Source organism: Mustela erminea, chromosome 7 (genome assembly GCF_009829155.1).
Source record: "Mustela erminea isolate mMusErm1 chromosome 7, mMusErm1.Pri, whole genome shotgun sequence".
NCBI lineage: Eukaryota > Metazoa > Chordata > Mammalia > Carnivora > Mustelidae > Mustela > Mustela erminea.
In genome coordinates, this window is record NC_045620.1 from 65,124,820 (window position 1) to 65,143,451 (window position 18,632).

At 39.1% G+C, this 18,632-nt stretch overlaps 1 protein-coding gene across 6 annotated transcripts in view; it reads right to left on the bottom strand.

Annotated features, from left to right (window-relative positions):
* The window catches only part of DYNC2LI1 (dynein cytoplasmic 2 light intermediate chain 1), a 68,645-nt gene that overhangs the window by 45,304 nt on the left and 4,709 nt on the right, over nucleotides 1-18,632 (bottom strand). For all 6 annotated transcript variants that reach the window (XR_004287701.1, XM_032351890.1, XM_032351893.1 and 3 more), the window contains exons 3-5: nucleotides 8,955-8,989; nucleotides 6,522-6,591; nucleotides 4,363-4,451 (exon numbers count right to left, since the gene is read on the bottom strand). Coding sequence is in view for 5 of the 6 variants with exons in the window: in XM_032351890.1 (XP_032207781.1) it covers nucleotides 4,363-4,451; nucleotides 6,522-6,591; nucleotides 8,955-8,989 (194 nt within the window). In the remaining variant the exon portion in view is untranslated. The remainder of the gene's footprint in view (nucleotides 1-4,362; nucleotides 4,452-6,521; nucleotides 6,592-8,954; nucleotides 8,990-18,632) is intronic.

Here is an 18,632-nt window from a genome sequence, read left to right on the forward strand (position 1 = left end):
TAACACTATAGCTTAGAGATCAAACAAAACATATAGCACTTTTCTAAGACAAAACACACAGAGAGACAGCCCAAAGTTATAGCCTTATTTATTCCAGCAATTTACTCTAGTGATATTTAAGTGTTATAACCAACAGTGGCACTGAAGGTTTTGTTTGTACTAATAATAATCCAATTCAAATAATCTGCAAGCGATCAGGTCCAACAATGTGATGATCCGATCCAATTTTACTGTGTCCTCTAGAGAATGGAAACAAAGAATGAGAGCACAAGCAACAACATGACAATTAGGTCACAGAGAACAGATGTATGGATGGCCCCAGGCAGGGGACTATCTCCTTTACTAAATCTTTGCAACAACCCTTCCGAGAAGATGTTATGATGCCCATCATATGGATTAGAAGTCCGAGGCGCAGATTTATAGAACTAGTAGACTATAGAGCCGTAGATCCAGAGCCACACGTCCTGCTCTACGATGGGGCCTCTCTGAATGCACACCCCTGGTGACCATGCACACCACTGCCATCATCACATGAGTGTGTACTTGTGTTCCTATCACTCAAACAAATCAAACTCATCAACAACAAACCCACGAAAAAATGGGCAAAAGACACCAACAGACATTTCTCCCAAGAAGATCTACAAACGGCCACTAATATATGAAAAGATGCCCAATATCCCTAATCCTTACAGTAACATAAGGATTACTAACATACTCCTTAGGATAGCTATGGTAAGACAAAAACAGAACAAAACACCAATAACAAGTGCTGGTAAGAAAACAGAGAAATCAGAATCCTTGAGCATTGCTGGGGAGAATGTAAAATGTGAAATTCCTACTGTGTTAAACAGTATGCTGGTTCCTCAAAAAATTAAGCAATTACCATATGATCCAGCAATTTCACTTCCAGAAGTATTTGAGATCAGGGACTCGAACACGTATCTCTACACTAACGCTCATGGCAGCACTATTCACAATAGCCAAAAGATGGGAATGACCCAAATATCCATCCATGGCTGAATGCTTCAACAAAATGCGGTATATCCACCCAGCAGAATACCAACGGAAGGAAATTCTGATATGGGTGAACCTGAAGACATTCTGTGGCGTGAAAGAAGCCAGACTCAAAGGACAAGTACCGCACCACTTCATGAACAGGAGGGCCCTAGAGTAGTCGGATTCACAGAAATTCATAGTGCGTATGAAGGTGGCTGCCAAGGGCCGGGGAAGGGGACTGTAGGGAATCAGTGTTTCATGGGGAGAGAGAATGGAAGTTGGGAAGAATGAAAAAAAATCTGGAGATAGTGGTGATGGCTGCACAAGGAGTAGATACATGTACACTTAAAAGTGGCAAGGGATAAAATGTGAGGACATTTTATCAAAACAAAAAACAAATCTAGGAGTACTTCAGAACATGGTCATAGTAAGTATGGAGAGCCATAATCACAAGCCAGTATGTTCCCCCTGATCAACAGGGCAACCATTCTGTTAGATATAGTAAGGAATTACAATACATGTTAGTCATTTTATAATTATATCAGTTCTTTTGCTTAGAGAAAAACCAGCTATTTTGTGTAATTCAAGCGAAACAGTAACTAAATTCTATACTATAGGTCTAACTTCAGAAAATAGTCTTTTATACAGAAATTATCGAGGTTTGCTATAAAATCAGCATGTCATTAAGTTGTATAGCTAATCAGATCTACATCATTTTAATAAACCCATAATAGCTTTACTTGACTATAATAATAAATAATATATATCTTTATAAGAAATTAAATTTATTGTAGGGGGTTAGTATGGTTGTTTAAAAAACACTGATTATGGTTTCACTTTTTTTACTGTGGTAAAATGTTATGTAACCAAAAATCTATTATTTTTCCAAATAAAAAGTAACTTTAGGTGAAAACATAACAGAACATTCAACCTTTTTCCAAAATTAAAGTTTGTATTTCCATTGCACTGTACACACCTGTGTTATTTTTCCTTCATAGCAAATAACAGCAAAATAATTTTTGAGCATAGTTGACAGAATGTCACATTAGTTTCAGGTGTATAACTTGGTGATTGACAAGTTTATACACGATGCTGTCCCCACTGTGAGTGTGGCTGCCGTCTGCCCCATTACATCACTATTAGGATATCACTGACTGTATTCCTTATGCTGTGCCTCTCATCCCTGTGACTTACTCATAACCAGAAGCCTGTGTCTCCCGCTCCCCTTCACCCACTGTGCGCATCCCTCCACCCCCTCCCTCCGGCAGCCATCAGTGTGTTCTCTGTATTTACGTGTCTGATTCTGCTTTTGGTTTCTTTTTTTTTAGATTCCATTTATAAGTGGAATCCTATGGTATCTGTCTTTCTCATTCTTACTTATTTCATGTAGCACAGTACCCTGTAGGCCCATCCATGTTGTCTCAAATGGCATGATCTCCTATTAAAAAAAAACAAACTTTTTTTTTTTTTTTTTTTTTTTAAAAAACACAACCACCTCTTTAAACAGGGAATGAAACCACAGGAAATGCTCCATTACAAATTATGTAAAGTCTGTTTAATGCACTTATAATCACTGTATGAAAGATAAACAGTATCTAATAGCATTTGGCAATATTATTTTTCACAAGTTGCTGGGCTTTGTCCAACACAAGGAAATTAATTATGTGTCAAATTGATTCCAGTCACAAAACACTCTAAGATCTGCAACAACATTAGGCGTGAAATGTTTTTCATGAATTCCTTAAGCACTCAGCAAACTACTTTGGATGCAGGCCTCCAGCTTCCCTTCTGTGTGTTTATCAGAACCCTGACCTCCCCTCGTAAAGCAAGCCACGGCTGCCCTGGGCTTCCAGGGAACGAAGACCCAAGAACTTACAAAGTGAGACATTAAAGAAGCTGTGGGAGAATGTGGCTTCCTGCAGAAAGCAGAATTTCCACAAGGCCATCAGGCCTGGAGCCTCTTGGGCCAGAGGAAGGGAGTGAGATCATTTGACAGGGTGATGGCAGCAGAGTCATGGCCAGAACTGAAGCCAGCTCCCAGCCCAGTAAGAGCAGCTCCCAGCCATTTGCTCTTCTTTCCACCTCAGGCCACAATGCCTGGCAGCTCTGGTTCCTCAGCATCTCTCCCGTCCTGCCTTCTCTCAACCACACCACTAGGAGTGGCCCTTATTCCCAGGGGGCCCTCCATGATTTGTCTCTGTTAAAGGAGGACAAATGAAAATCTATATAGCGGTAAAATTCCATGTTGCTGAAACATAATGTCAGGGGGAAATGGTGGTTACACGTGAAAAAGCAAGATCTAAACACACATAGAAAACATCCCTACACTGTACAAAGTATATTTATAAAGGCTGAGGACACTGAAAGAAATACCTTGGCATGTTAACAAGAGTTATTTTCAGGTGATTATGGGTACTCTTACCTTCTTCCTACCTTTCAGTGTTTTCCCAAGATCTCTACATGAGCATATGCTACTTTTATAACAAGTAAAAGACAGCTAATGAAATTTCTTTAAAAGAAGGAAATAACACTGGACAAATAAAGCCAACATTATCAGCAACCAGCTAGCTTATGGAAAAACAATTGTTCTGTTCAAGAGAAATCAGTCCATACCCTAAAGATCTTAACAGCTGAAATGTAACAAGTAACTGTCAAGCCCTTTGTATCTGGTCCAGGCAGCAGCAATGGTTTCTGTTAACTGACAAGAGTAAGATATTTCAGATGTAAAAATGCATGTTTTCCTTGGCTAAGACGCATTCCCAGGAACACTGCGAGAAATGTCACAACTTTCCATGTCTGATTTGGCCAACATGTGGGAGTCATTGTCAGGAAACACAACCAAAGAGTTTGAGGTTTTCCTCAAGTTCCTATTTAAGGTCAGCAAATAGAGAGACTTTGTCCCTCCTCTAAGTCACTGTTCCCTTGGGTAAAGCTTCTGGGGTACTAATTAGCATTAAATTCGAAGGTAGATTTAAATATCCAGCTGAAGAAAATGCACAGGGCTGAATTAGCTCACACTCGGGCGGGTACTCAAAAGAACCAAGGTTTTCAAATTTATGTTTGCCAAGTGAATTCATTGCTCAAGTGTTATTTGACTTATTTGACATATCTTGTTTGTTTGCTTGCAGGCTTACAAAATATGTTACCAGTTGGAATGCTAGCTGTCAGCACAAACCAAACCCTGGTTTTTTTAAACATCTCTTGGAAAAGCACGACACTTGAAGAGCACAGAAAGGAAGGGAGTGTAACCCTTCAGCAACATAAAACTGCCCCCTCAAATTCTGACTCCCAACAGCCCAGGCATATTCATTCGTGGACACTACTGGGTATGTGACGAACAACTGTTCCTGGGTTGGGCTCACTTACCGTAAGGTATCACTTGTGATGGGGATGCTGATTAAGTCCAATAAAGACGTTCCTCCACCTAGTTCCCAGAAGTGAGCAATATCTTTCGGCTGAAAGAACAGGTATTTTTCATTATTATTATTATTTTATTTTTCAATACTACTTAAGTTCATAGCATCAGCCAGTAATAATTATGGATACAAAATATTGCAGTCCTCAATAAACCTTTTCTTGGCATTCAAAGCTTCCCTCTTTCTCTTCCCAAAATGCACTGAGACATCTATTCCAAAAAAACAAGGATGAAACCTTAACATGGTAGGTGGAGAACAAGAAGAGACAGAAAAACTAATTCCCTTTCAAAGGACTCCTAAGCACTGGGGGATTTTAACGGTGAGGCAGCCATGCAGCTTGGGAGTAAGAGCATCTATTCCGTGACAACCGTCTTTGACTACTAACTAATGGCTTCTCTGCTTCCTCCTGGTTGCTCAGGAGACTTTGGGATACCATGTCTGTGTGAGGAGCAGACACACTGCTTCCATTTGGAACTCTTAAGAAACATTAAATTTGAGAAAGACATTCAATCTTCCAAAACGAATATGGAAAAGCCCAACTTGCCAACACAAAGTTTAGGGGAAAAAGAAAGTCACATGAGTTTTCATATATCTATTGCCATTAACCTGGAAGAGACAGACAGTCGTTAAAGCACGTTTTAGAGAGGGTGGCTGGGTTATGGACACTGGGGAAGATATGTGCTATGGTGAGTGCTGTGAAGTGTGTAAGCCTGACGATTCACAGACCTGTACCCCTGGGGCTAATAATACATTATATGTTAATAAAAAAAAATTTAAAAAATTTTTAAAAAGCACGCTTTAGGTGAGTATTTTTGACAAATTATCATCTCATAATCACTAAGATTGTTTTGCTATTGATATTTGAATATTTGCTGTTAATATATTAATCACTAATGTTTATGGGGGAAATAATTTTTCACTGCAAAATCTCCCTTGAGTCACAATTTGACCAAGGGAAGTTTTTAGAGCTCTTCTCAAAAGTGAAGCTATGAAAGTTATTTCAAAGTTTCCAATGAAAATGATAATCCCATTTCTCTGTCTTCGTTCATATTAAAATTCATGTGAGTCACAAAAAGGTTTTCCCACATCTCACTATATTATGTTGTTTCTTTTCTTTTTAATATCACAGTCTTAATAACCAATCTTCACTGGTAAATCTAGCAACAGGCAGTTTTAACTAATGATCTAACATTTGGACTAGATCAATCTGTAAGAATTTGTCTCTTATGGGAGAAGCGCAGTATGATTGTTCTTCCATACGCCTAACTCTAAGAAATGACCTTTTTTCATGGGAGAACTCCACATGAGGATTCTATTTCAGATTTTTTTTTATCCTTCTAACATATGCCATAAACTCTCCTGTCCTAACTAATCTCCAACTTTCCTTTGAGTCGAAACAAGTGAAAATAGGATTGTAACCAATTATGGCCTTAGGTATCAAGTAGTTTTACTAACTTCAAGATATACTTGTAAAAATGCTAATAATTTGGATCTTGAATAATATATTTTAAAAAATATTCTACAGGTCAAACTCGTATTTTTAGCAGATTTTTGGGGGTGACAGGATGTAACAATATTATTCCCACTTTAAAGAAGAAAAAGTCACATTAACACAATTAATATAATGTGTCCAAAAACTGTACAAAAAAGTTACAAGGGAAACTTACTCCAGCATTCTAAGGCACAACCCAGAAGAAGGCTAAATTATTTTCACAGTTTGGGTTGGCTTCACATCTGCAAAGGTGCATTTGAAGTCTAAAAGCACATAGCGATTGGGCGCCTGGGTGGCTCAGTGGGTTAAGCCGCTGCCTTCGGCTCAGGTCATGATCTCAGGGTCCTGGGATCGAGTCCCGCATCGGGCTCTCTGCTCAGCAGGGAGCCTGCTTCCTTCTCTCTCTCTCTCTCTGCCTGCCTCTCAGTGTACTTGTAATTTCTCTCTGTCAAATAAAAAAAAAAAAATCTTAATAAAAAAAAAATAAAAGCACATAGCGATGAAATGTACAACTGGCTATGTTTACTGATTATAGATAAGACGAAAATCTAAAACAGAGTTGGCATTATTAATTCTCCATCTACAGGCACAGCAATATCACTTAAAAAACCACTCACTATATTATGCCCTTTTGCTCTTCTTCCATATGTATATTCCAAAGCTAATGTTGGTTTTGGTGGCTCATCCCTGCATGATAAAGACAGACAGTGTTACCATCATGTGTTCCCTTATGCTAACCTATTTTACCCAATTCATTTTTGCTCCCTCTTAAAAACTTGTCCTATTAGGGAGAGAAGTTAATTTGTGGAATAGCACTGAGGTAAAGCTGCTAAAAATTTTATATAAAAAATAAACAAGCCTTCACAAAACCATCTTCAAGGATTTTATTCACAGCTGCAGAGACGAAAAATGGTACATGCACGACGCGGTAGCCCTCACTGGATCTGTCAGGGCAAGCAGAGAAGGTGGTGTGGCTGCCCAGGGCAGGCGCCATGTCGGGGCATAGCTCGGGTCACAGGGGAAGCGCAGAAACCAGATTTGTGCTTGGCCCTGACGTGGGGAGCTGGGAATCGAATGATTATCGATTCACTGGAGACATCAATGGAAGATTTAATATACTTCTCTATCTGAACTCATGACTCAAACACAGACATCATTTAACTAGTGAGAGCTGCAAACTAACAAATTACATCAAGTCCTAAAAACAGACAAATGAATTGACGAATTACTGGCACAGCAGCTAATACTGCTTGGTAAGCAGTTTTATAGAATATATCTACTTATTTACTGATTTCATTTCTTATTGTAGTGAAAAACACATAACATAAACTTACTTCTTAACCATTTTTAGGTGTACAGATCAGTAATGTTAAGCGTATTCACACTGCTGCACAAACTCTCGGCCTTCTTCATCTTACAAAACTGAAACTGTATACCCATTAAACAATAACTCACTATTTTCCCCTCCCGCTCCAGACCCTGGCAAATACCATTCCCATTCTACCTTCTGCTTCTGTGAATGTGACTGCTCTGAGACGCCTCACAGAAGTGGAATCATACAGTATTTGTCTTTTTGTGACTTATTTCACTTAGTATAATGGTCTCAAGGTTCACCTATGCTGTAGCATGCATCAGAACTTTCTTCCTTTTTAAGGGTGAACAGTATTGATATATATCTTTTTTAACTTGGAGAACAAAGAGAAATCCTTTTTAAATTTGTGATTTATATATTTATCTTTATTAGGTACTTTGCATATCATCCCTACATATATCTTTTTTTGATACATATATAGTAAAATGTTCGGTTGTATTTCCTTTTTAAAAATTAATTAATTAATTAATTAATTAATTAATTAGACAGGGAGAGATATTACAAGCAGGCAGAGAAGCAGGCAGAGAGAGGAGGAAGCAGGCTACCTGCTGAGCAGAGAGCCCGATGCGGGGCTCCATCCCAGGACTCTGGGATCATGACCTGAGTTGAAGCCAGAGGCTTAACCCACTAAGCCACCCAAGGCGCCCCTCGGTTGTATTTCCTAAAAGTTACCAATTTTCTTTTACAAAACAGACTGCCACTTTTAAGACAAAATTTATAAGCTCTGGTATTTAGCATATAATAGGCAGAACTGTCTTTTTTTCTAAGTAGACTACCAAGGAACTGAAATTCAGTTCAGTGTCATATTTCAGCCTAAGCTGATATTGTGTCAGATGACTTATTTGTAAAAAGAAACACATGTGGTCTAGAAAGAGCTATCATTCCTGGGGATGGAAAGATGATACAGGTGTCAGTATGGATGGTTCTTCCAAGAAACAATTCTGTTGGTGAAAGGAAATTACACAAAGTCAGGATTCTATTATTTGAATTCTTTATTTTTCAAATGGATGATGTTTCTTTAATGTAACCTTAAGAGAAAATTCCATCTATGTTGATGTTTTTGGAGAAGTTTTAAGACATAGGTATTAGAATGAAGGGATCTCTTCCAAAATCAGTTGAAGACTTTACTTCTCATTTCCTGCAATGCCCACTGATCATAAACCCAAATCTTAATCTGATGGCCATACAGAAGGTTAGGAAGTATAAAAAACAAATGGTAAAAGGTACAGTTTGAAGACCAACACTGTGCTTCAAAAATGCTTCCATGGACAATTTAAAGATTAGAATTAATGTTCAATAATCATGGGCTAGGTAAAATAATAAACCAAGTATCAGAGTAGCATAGCCAAAAAGCAGGTAAGTAGTATCACAGTTATGTTCATTTCTTCCCCAAATAGGAAAATTCAACACTAATCCTGTGTGTGTTTATATCTACAAATTGCATATTTATATATATGTATATGTGTGTATATATACCAAAAAATATGTATATACATTTTATTTGCTTATTGTTTTTGTCTTTAAAGAAGCTCTTAAAGACCATATTAAGAATTCACTAAGAATTAATACTATTTGGGCCTCAAAATTGTTCTCCTTCCATATGCCTTTTAGAATCTAACGTGCCCTGTACAACTAGAATAAACAGAAAATGTAGTCTAAAGGTTAACATAACACTTACCTGTCAAGACACCTTAGAATAATAGTAGTCTTTCCCTGGAAATTAAAAAAGAAAGAATACTGTGTTAATGTCATCCACATGTAAAATTTTGTTATTGTTCATAATTGTGGCCAAAAATAGATTTTAATCACTTGAATGATAAATTACCTGGAAACTAGAAACTTTCAGAATTGTTCCTAAGTTTGATAAGTGGAAAAAGTTAACTGTCAACTTTCCATCACAGTGTAACTACACTGCTATTATTATAATTATAAAGTCCTGCAGATGACAAATACTAGCAAATCATACCTCACTTTAGTGGTCAACTTGGCAGCTGTCTGAAATTTTCCCTCTATTCATCAATGCTAATTACTGGTTAAGCAGATGATTAGTGTCTTCTAAAATGTTTTTAATTCCAATTGTTGAAGTGGAAATAAAGAAGAAAGATTACAAATAAAGGACATGCTGCAAATATGTTCAAAGTAAGCAATCCAGATACTGGGTTAGAGTATTTCTTGTTTATCATTTTATTTTTAGAAAATAAACTTATTCTAAGTTTCTTGTTAGGAGTCAGAACATATAGGCTCTGGTCATCTCTGCCACTAATCATGAAACTTAGCTTTACATCTTAGGGATTGGCTTAGTGGCTTAATCATTGACTTTTTTTTTTTTTTTTTAAGATTTTATTTATTTATTTGAGAGAGAGAGAGACAGCAAGAGAGGGAGGGGACACAAGCAGGGGGAGTAGGAGAGGGAGAAGCAGGCTTCCCACCAAGCAGGGAGCCCAATGTGGAGCTCAATCCCAGGACCTTGGGATCGTGACCTGAGCCTAAAGTGGATGCTTAATGAATGAGCTTCCCAGGAACCCCTGATTTTTTTTCTTAATAGTAAAACTTAAAAAAAAAAAATCTCTTACAAGAAAAGAGATACAAGAGGAGCAGCAGGTGAAGTTCCAATGGAAGAAGCTTTTGGGTTCCAAGGAAAATAGTTTGGAAAATCCCAGAATGACAAAAACAAAGAACATTTGACTAGATATGTGTTGTCCTTAAAAACCTATAATTTTTTTTAACCAAAAAAAGTATGATCACAAATAAATTACTCTAGATTATATCTGGGATACGATCAAGTTTATTACTTTTTTATAATGGGAAACATAAATAATTGAAATAGGACCAAAAATGTAAATTATTGGAGGATGTTTATTGACAGGTATTATATCAAAGTGAAAAACTAAAAGCCACCTAAATGTCCCCAAACAGGGGATGGGCTAAATTAATTACGACAACCCTTGTATGGAGTAACACGCAGCTGTTAGGAATGGTGATATAGGAACACATTTACTGACATCGTAAAACATTTATAATAGATTAGCATAACCCTGTTTTCAATTTTTAAAGTATCTTTTCCTGCTTTTTTTGAGATCTACATACCTACACATACACATAAACAGATCCAGAAAGAGGCACAGAAACACTTACACAAAAATAAACAGATCCAGAGGGGTACTGCTAATCGTGAATGCTTCTAGGTGATGGATTTGCAGATTATTTATTTATTTTGAAAGATTTATTCATTCATTTGAGAGAGAGCGAGCATGAGCAATGGCAAAGGGCTGAGGGAGAAGCAGAATCCCCATTGAGCAGGGAGCCCTATGTGTGCTTGGTCCCTGGACCCCAGGATCATGACTAGAGCCAAAGGCAGATGCTATGTCATTCCCATCACTTCACCTCATCACATGGGCATTTTATCATCTCAGATCATCACAAGAAGGGTGAGCACAGTATAGTAAGGTATTTTGAATGACAAACCACATTCAACTTGTATTATATTGTTATAATTGTTTAATTTTGTTATTGTTGTTAATCTCTTACTATGCCTAATTTATAAATTAAATTTTATCATAGGTAGGTAAGTATAGAAAAAAACATAGTATATACTATGTTCAGTACTATCTGCAGTTTCAGAGATTCACTAGGGGGTCTTGGAACATATCCCTTGCAGACAGGGGGAGACCACTACACCTAAAAACTAATGTACTCTATGTACAAGAAAACACAGAATCAGAACGAATGTATTTTAGAATTAGAAGGAATCTTAGATATAATTAGCCAATTTTCTCAAATTCTCATGGTCCTATAATGTTGATTTAAATATTGATTTAAATTTCATGTAAATATGTAGTATTATGTGGTGGTAATTCCAAATAAACATAAACTCAATTCTGGGCACTGAAACAAACTTTTAGATTATCATTAAAATATGATCCAAATTTTTTAAAATCACTAGTGAACTTAGTGTCCTCTGAGAGTAGATCCAGAGACTCCTAGCTCTCCTGGTTCAGTAAACTCTGACCTAATACAAGTTCACTTAGAGATACCAGAATGAATCCTGTCTTTCCTCCCATTACCTCAGTGACATTGGAAGTCCAGTCTTTTTCTCTGAAGCTCTAATTCCATAATCCTCTATGCATCCCTTCATCAGGCACAATAAACCCCTCCCTTCTTCCAACATCCTTCCACTCTACAGCTCCAGCTCCATGATTAGCGAACTCCCCAGTAAACTCAACTTCTTCAGAATGTGCTCTCCACCTGCTGGCCTTACCTAAAATATGGCTGCCTCTGGACCACTTCCTCTGCAATCCTGTTAAAGAAGGCTATTCTTTTCTACACCTTATGTACTTCAGGGCTCTCCTTCCTCCCCAATGTCACCTGTATTATTATTATTTTTTTAAAGATTTATTTGAGAAAGACAGAAAGGACAGGGAGCGTGAGTGGATGGAGAGGCAGGGGGAGAGAGTCCTCAGGCAGGCTCCCCACTGAGCATGGAACTAACATGGGATCCATCCCAGAACCCATGAGATCATCACCTGGGGTGAAACCAAGAGTCAGAGGCACAACTGACTGAGCCACCCACATGCCCCCACCCCCTCACCCCCTTCAAATAATTATTCTACTTCCCTCCTTTTGCAAAAGCCTTAGAGGTTTGTACCAGTCTACTGTGATGGTTGTCGTCATCTTCTCTGGCTCAGTCTCCCTTTCTCTCCCAGCTACTGTCATTAGCCTTGTTAACTTCAGACCCACATAGGCATGGGCAACCCACCGAACATGCAGACGTCTCAGTGCCTCTGCCTCCTCACATAGACTCTTCCCTTCACTCCACTTCTGCCATACATCACTTCCAAGGTTACATCTTCAATCATGTCACCACTGGAAACTATGTCCAAAATCACACATGCCAACACATTCTCCAACTACTTTTTCAGGAATCCCGAAAGTAACAACTCTTTGGCTCTAGTAAGAGGCCTCCAAAGTCCACTGACCAATCAACATTTCTCCTTCTCCATCGACTCCCTCCTACCTCCACATCTCTCCTTTTCCATCCTACAGTCCATAGTTTATCATTACAATTACCCTTGCAAATATCATCTCCTCCCCAAGCTTTCTAGCTCTGTACTGCACCCACTTGGCAAAAACCAACCCTGATAAACTCAATCAACTCCTTTCTTCATGCTGTACCCACGTTGAGTGAGTGATGATGGCAAAAAATTATACATGCTGTGCAGAACGCTGTCACCTAAATTCTCAATCCCCATCATCAAAACAGCAGTCAGCAATGACAGACAATCCTATCACGTTTGTCTAGTATGTTCTCTCTCCCATTTATTGCAACTGCTATTTCATAGGTTTTTCTTGATTCTCTCCTCTTCACCTGAATGACTCTTTTTCCTTGCTTCCTACTCTTTAAGCTCTGGACATCACCCTCTCTTCAGGGGGCTTTCCCAGTCATCCAGCCTCTTGGGCTGAAGTGAGAGCCCTGGTTTCCATCACAGCATCTGTCTGGTGCGATGCTGTACAAGTACTAACAAGCAAGTTCCCACACAGCAGAGTACATATCTTTCATTTCTATTTCCCCAGAGTCGGGCAGGATGCCTGGCACACAGAAGATGTTCCAGAGCTGTCTACTGAATGGATGAACAGAAGTACGCAAAGAGAGAGGAGGCAGCAAGGCAGTTAGTTTCTCTGGTAAAGGGTGATTATGATTAGCTGAAGAATAAAAGCATTAATTGCTTGCTTCTCTTTATTTTTCAAAATATTGTTCTGCATAAAGCATGGACTCAGATACTTGAAAGAACAGCCGCCTCAAAAACAAACAAACAAAAAAAAACCCAATATCCTCTGGGGTGCCAGTTCTGAGGTAGGGCCTCAAGATGCCCATGTGTTTCCATTCTCTCTCCACCCCTCGCCATGACAGCCAGCCCAGGCTGGTCTGCTGCAGAGTGAGCGAGCTCGGGAGCCTCAGCTGCTGGGAACCATTGTAAGGTAGTCCCTTCCTTAATGAGGTAGCGCTTATGAAGGGAAAACAGCCAATGCAGATCTGGTAGATGAACATGCTACTGTATTTTAATTTGTATTCCCTTGATTGTGAGTAAAATTGAACATTAAAATATACATTTAATGACCAAAAAAGGGAGAACAATATCCTCAAAAGTTCTACCTATGTCAAGAGAGTTTGCCAATCTTCAAAAGCAAAATTAGTTTTGATTTACATAAATGAAAATAAATACCCGGCTTGAATAGGCCACATTCTACTCTTTAAAAGAAAAGGGTGGCTTCACAAACAACAAATAAAACAGGACTAGGTTGTCACAACAACAAAGTTTAGAACAACTGTTAACAGAGAGTGACTACTGGGGATGCTGGTGGGACATTTCAGGTGTGAGCATTTGTGTGCTAAAATATGTGTCCCTAATCAGTACTATTAGGATAAGCCACCTGCAAGATGGCTTCTTCTGCAGAATACTCTTTGTTGTTCTTGTTGTTTTTTAGATTTTTTTATTTATTTAACAGAGAGAGAGATCACAAATAGGCAGAGAGGCAGCAGAGAGAGGGGAAGGGAAGCAGGCTCCCCGCTGAGCAGAGAGCCCAATGTGGGGCTCGATCCCAGGACCCTGAGATCATGACCTAAGCCGAAGGCAGAGGCTTAACCCACTGAGTCACCCAGGTGCCCCACACAGAATACTCTTTGTAAAAGAAATTTACTTGTGCCGTAACACTAGTACTAGTTTTTTACTCATTGTTTTAAATCCGTGTGTGTATCTATATAGTAGTAAGTGGGAAACTGGAAAAGTACTGTATCCAATGCAAAAATCACTCTCCTCACAACAATAAACTCATGAAATGACGCGTGCGTATACTAGAGTTGGGTTAAAATTTTTAAATATAAGTGATCCCTATGAAAATTTTATTTGCACAATTAAGTTCAGATTTTAAAAAGTGGGCCAATAAGATATCTTTGCAAAATACAGAAATTAAAAACAAAATAAAAACAGTGAGTAAAATTTTGCCATATATACTTCTATTTCTTAATCTTTGCATTTTTTATTTTTTAAGATTTATTTATTTATTTATTTGACAGAGAGATCACAAGTAGACAGAGAGGCAGGCAGAGAGAGAGAGAGAGAGAGAGAAAAGCAGGCTCCCCGCTGAGCAGAGAGCCCGACACGGGACTCGATCCCAGGACCCTGAGATCATAACCTGAGCCGAAGGCAGCGGCTTAACCCACTGAGCCACCCAGGCGCCCAATCTTTGCATTTTTATAGACATATAGTCATACTGTATATAAAAATTTCTGTCCTGCTTTTTTCAATTAACTTCATATTCCTTCCTTTCATTACTAACAATTCTTTTATGGTTGTATAATATTACCCTCCAATACGTAGCATATTAATGTTCTGTATGTTATCTCCCAATGATGGATGTCCAGTTGTTGGCGGGGGGGAGGGGCCTTCTGGGACACAGCCCAAGACAGGGGAGTCCTCTGGCTACCTGGCCACTGATACCACCTGGTAAAGAGGTAGCCTCGCTGATGCAGAGCTTAGTTCCAGAAAGTTTCACTGTCAACATGTCCTTATGTGGTAGCATGAAGCACAAAAGCAGAAGAGTAATAGGAAGCCCAGATAGAAATGAACTATCAGGGACACCTGGGTGGCTCAGTGGGTTAAAGCCTCTGCCTTCGGCTCAGGTCATGATCCCAGGGTCCTGGGATCGAGCCCCACATCGGGCTCTCTGCTCAGCCGGGAGCCTGCTTCCCTCTCTCTCTGCCTGCCTCTCTGCCTGCTTGTGATCTCCATCTGTCAAATAAAAAAATAATAATAATTAAAAAAAAAAAAAAAAGAAGAAATGAACTATCATGCCAAATAAATTCCAGCATCTTGGATCTGCAAGCCTCGACCTCTTTCAGACAGTGTCACCAGGAGTTCTGCCTTCCTGGCAAGAACTGCTACGGGTCAAGCAAAGCTGCATGAAGACATGATACATCTGTTTCTGCTCCGTATGGTCACTTCCAAAAACTTTTTGTCTCCTTGGCTAAATAAAACAGAAAATGAGCGGGGAGAGGTCTCTTCCTACCAATCAGTGGTCCTGGGGATGCGCTGCTGTGTTTTCCTCAGGCTTTCCACAGTAGCAAATAACCCTATGACAAACATCATTCACATGATCCAATTATTCCTAAATGATAAGCCTAAAAGTACCTAAATCCAAAATATGAACATTATTAAGACACTGACTTATTAACCTACATGCTTAGATATTTATTATTTATTTTTCCTGACTTATCTAAATAAACCCTGGCTTTCATACTGAAATGAAGTAGAAGACCTGATTGTTTTCAACTTATGAAATAAAAACCAAGTTAAAACATTTCTTAAATATTTTGTTTACCCTTATAATTTTTCCTAGTTCAATAAGTACTTTCTAATTCCTGTTAAATATGGTATTAGCTAAGTACAAAGTTAGTTTACCAACTTCAAATTCAATGGCTCCATGACCATGAATTTGAGTAAAATGTCTAAATATTATTTTTTAAATGTAGTTATAACACTAGACAATAAAATAATTATTTGTTAACATTCTTTCATCTGAATATTTTTCAATTACATTTCAGTCAGAATATTCATATGTTAATCAAAATTGCTTCTTATTCTTTTCCTTATTTCTTTTCTTTATTATTTGAGAGGGAGAGAGCACAAACAGGGGAGCAGCAGGCAGACGGAGAGGGAGAAGCAGGCTCCCCGCTGGGCAGAGAGCCCAAAGTGGGGCTTGATCCCAGGACCCTGGGATCATGACCCAAGCTGAAGGCAGTGCTCAACCAACTGAGTCACCCAGGCGCCCCCAAAATTATTTAACTGACTTCTTCCTTACAGTGCGTAATTCTTAAGACCTCAAGTGACAGAATGTGGTATTCCACATGAAATCAGCTCTCTGTCAATCTGAAGGTTCGTGCACATATCAACCTACAGATTCTAGCTGACTTCTCCTAATTGTGTGGTGATAAAAAACATTACTAGAGCCAGAGATGACAAACCAATTTTATCTGAATTGTCAACACCTTCCTGGAATGCTGGATTAGATTTCATCTTCAGGCTCAGTAGAAAAGGGTGCCGTGACCAGTAAGATGTATGTGGAAGACTGTAACTAGTATCTGCTATCTCTTAAGGAACACTGGGAAGCATCGTCTCACAACCAGATGATACACTGTGGAAAACTGGAGAAAGAAAAATTTACAAGTCAAGCCATTTCCTTCCCACTTTTCTTCTATCTAGAGGATGAGGTATGGGATGAGAACAGAAGCTCTGGGAAGTAAAAGGCTAGTTAATGACTAAGTTTTCTGGCCCATACCCTAAGGTACTGAATAATTTATCACTTGATAAGAGAGGAAACCTATGTCAAGAGGATGATAAGACCACGAAGAGAGACTCGACAATCTAAATCAGAATGGAGAGAATGAGAGAAAAAAGTCCAAATAAATTGAGATGTCATTAGGTATCCCATTAAGAAAAACTTTAAGATGATAATGGAAGAGGGTCCAAGTAATTCACAAGAGAAAACAGCTGAGACAAAGCCTGGAAAGAATTTTTACAGCTACAGATACACAACAGTGTGGGGAGTAATAAGTGCAGTATTATCACAGAGAAGCAAAACGACCTCATATGAATTACCAGAACTTGTGGCATGAGACTTGTGAGTACAATATATGGTGTAAAGGGATAAAGAGAGACAAAAAGGGAAAGAAAATACAGAACCACTTTGTGTATTTATATGGAAATTCATAAACATACAAGAAGAGTGCAGTTGGATGAAAATAAAGAGCAGAACAGATATAATGTTGTGATGGTAGACTGTTGCCTGACCGTATGAAATGAATTAATATATGGTATCTCGTGTACACATCACTGAGGAATACAGCTAAAGCCTAATGGTGAAGAGGATACCAACTATTCAAAAGAGGGCCTACATCAGTTTGAATTCAGTTTTCTGTCCCTCCCAAAGTAAACAATCCAGACTCAAACAGAAAGCAGGATCAGAAAGAGGTTAAGGAACTCTTCTAATGTAGGATTTTATACCCAGATAGACATTCAACCCAGAGTGAGGGAAAATAAAGAAATTTTTAGACATACAGGGTCTCATAAATTTTACTTCCCATGTAATGCTTTCCCAGGAAATGACAAAAGAATGTGCTCCACCAAGATAAGTGAGTAAACCAAGAACAGGGAAGACACAGGATCCAGGAAACTAAAGTTCCAACTCAAGAAAGAGGCAAAGGGAATTTCCAAGATGCTGGGGCAAGATGGTAGCTATGTAGCCACTCCTGTGAACCACGGCACAGACTAGCACAGTGGGTCAAAAAGGTGGCAGGACTCTGCGTGGAAATGGGAACTTTCAGATGATCTGATACAACGGTCTAGATGAAGATTCTACTGAATGCCTGCTGGGGATTGTGGAAAGAATTAACAACACATAGCTGGAGAGCCAGCTTCAAGATCCCCCTTGCTGGTATTCACACCCAAGTGTGGTCCCTCACACTGTACTGGACTTTGTCTTTGTGATCAATAGCCATGGCGGAAGTGATGGCATGTCAGTTCCGAGATTAGGTTATAAAAGGCTGCGGCTTCTATTCCAGGCACCTGCTCTCTTTTGGATCTCTTGCTCTGGGGGAAGCAAGCCACCAGGTTGTAAGCAGCCCTATGGAGAGGTGTATATGTGAAGAACTGAAGCGTGGCTTATGGCCATCAAGGAACTCGGGCCTCTTGCCACAACCATGTCAACAACCTGGAAACTTACTCTTCAGTTGAGCTGTGACATGTCTTTAGTCCCAGATCACATCTTGACTACAACTTCACGAAAGACGCTGAGGCAGAACCACAAAACTCAGCTGCTCTCAGACTCCTGGCCCTCGTAGTAATGTCTGCCATTTTAAATGCTGCTATGTTTTAGGGTAATTTATTAAGTAGCAACAAATAACTAATGCATATAAAAACTCAGGTACACATAAAAGCTAAGCAAATTTAAAAAACAAGGCCTTTTTAAACTCCTGAAAAAGTTATTCAAGAAAAAGAAAGTGGGGTGCCTAGATGGCTCAGTTGAGCATCCAACTCTCGATTTTGGTTCAGGTCAGGATCTTGGGGTTATGAGACTGAGCCCCAAGTTGGGCTCTGTGCTGGGCATGAAGTCAGCTTGAGATTCTCTCTCCTCTTCTTCCTCTGCCACCCCCCTAACTGTGCATATGCACTTTAATAAATAAAATCTTAAAAAAAGAACCCCCCCAAAATGGAGGGGTACCTGGGTAGCTTAGTCAGTTAAGCATCTGACTTCAGCTTGGGTCATGGTCTCAGGGTCTTGGGATGCTCTCTCCAGCATCCCC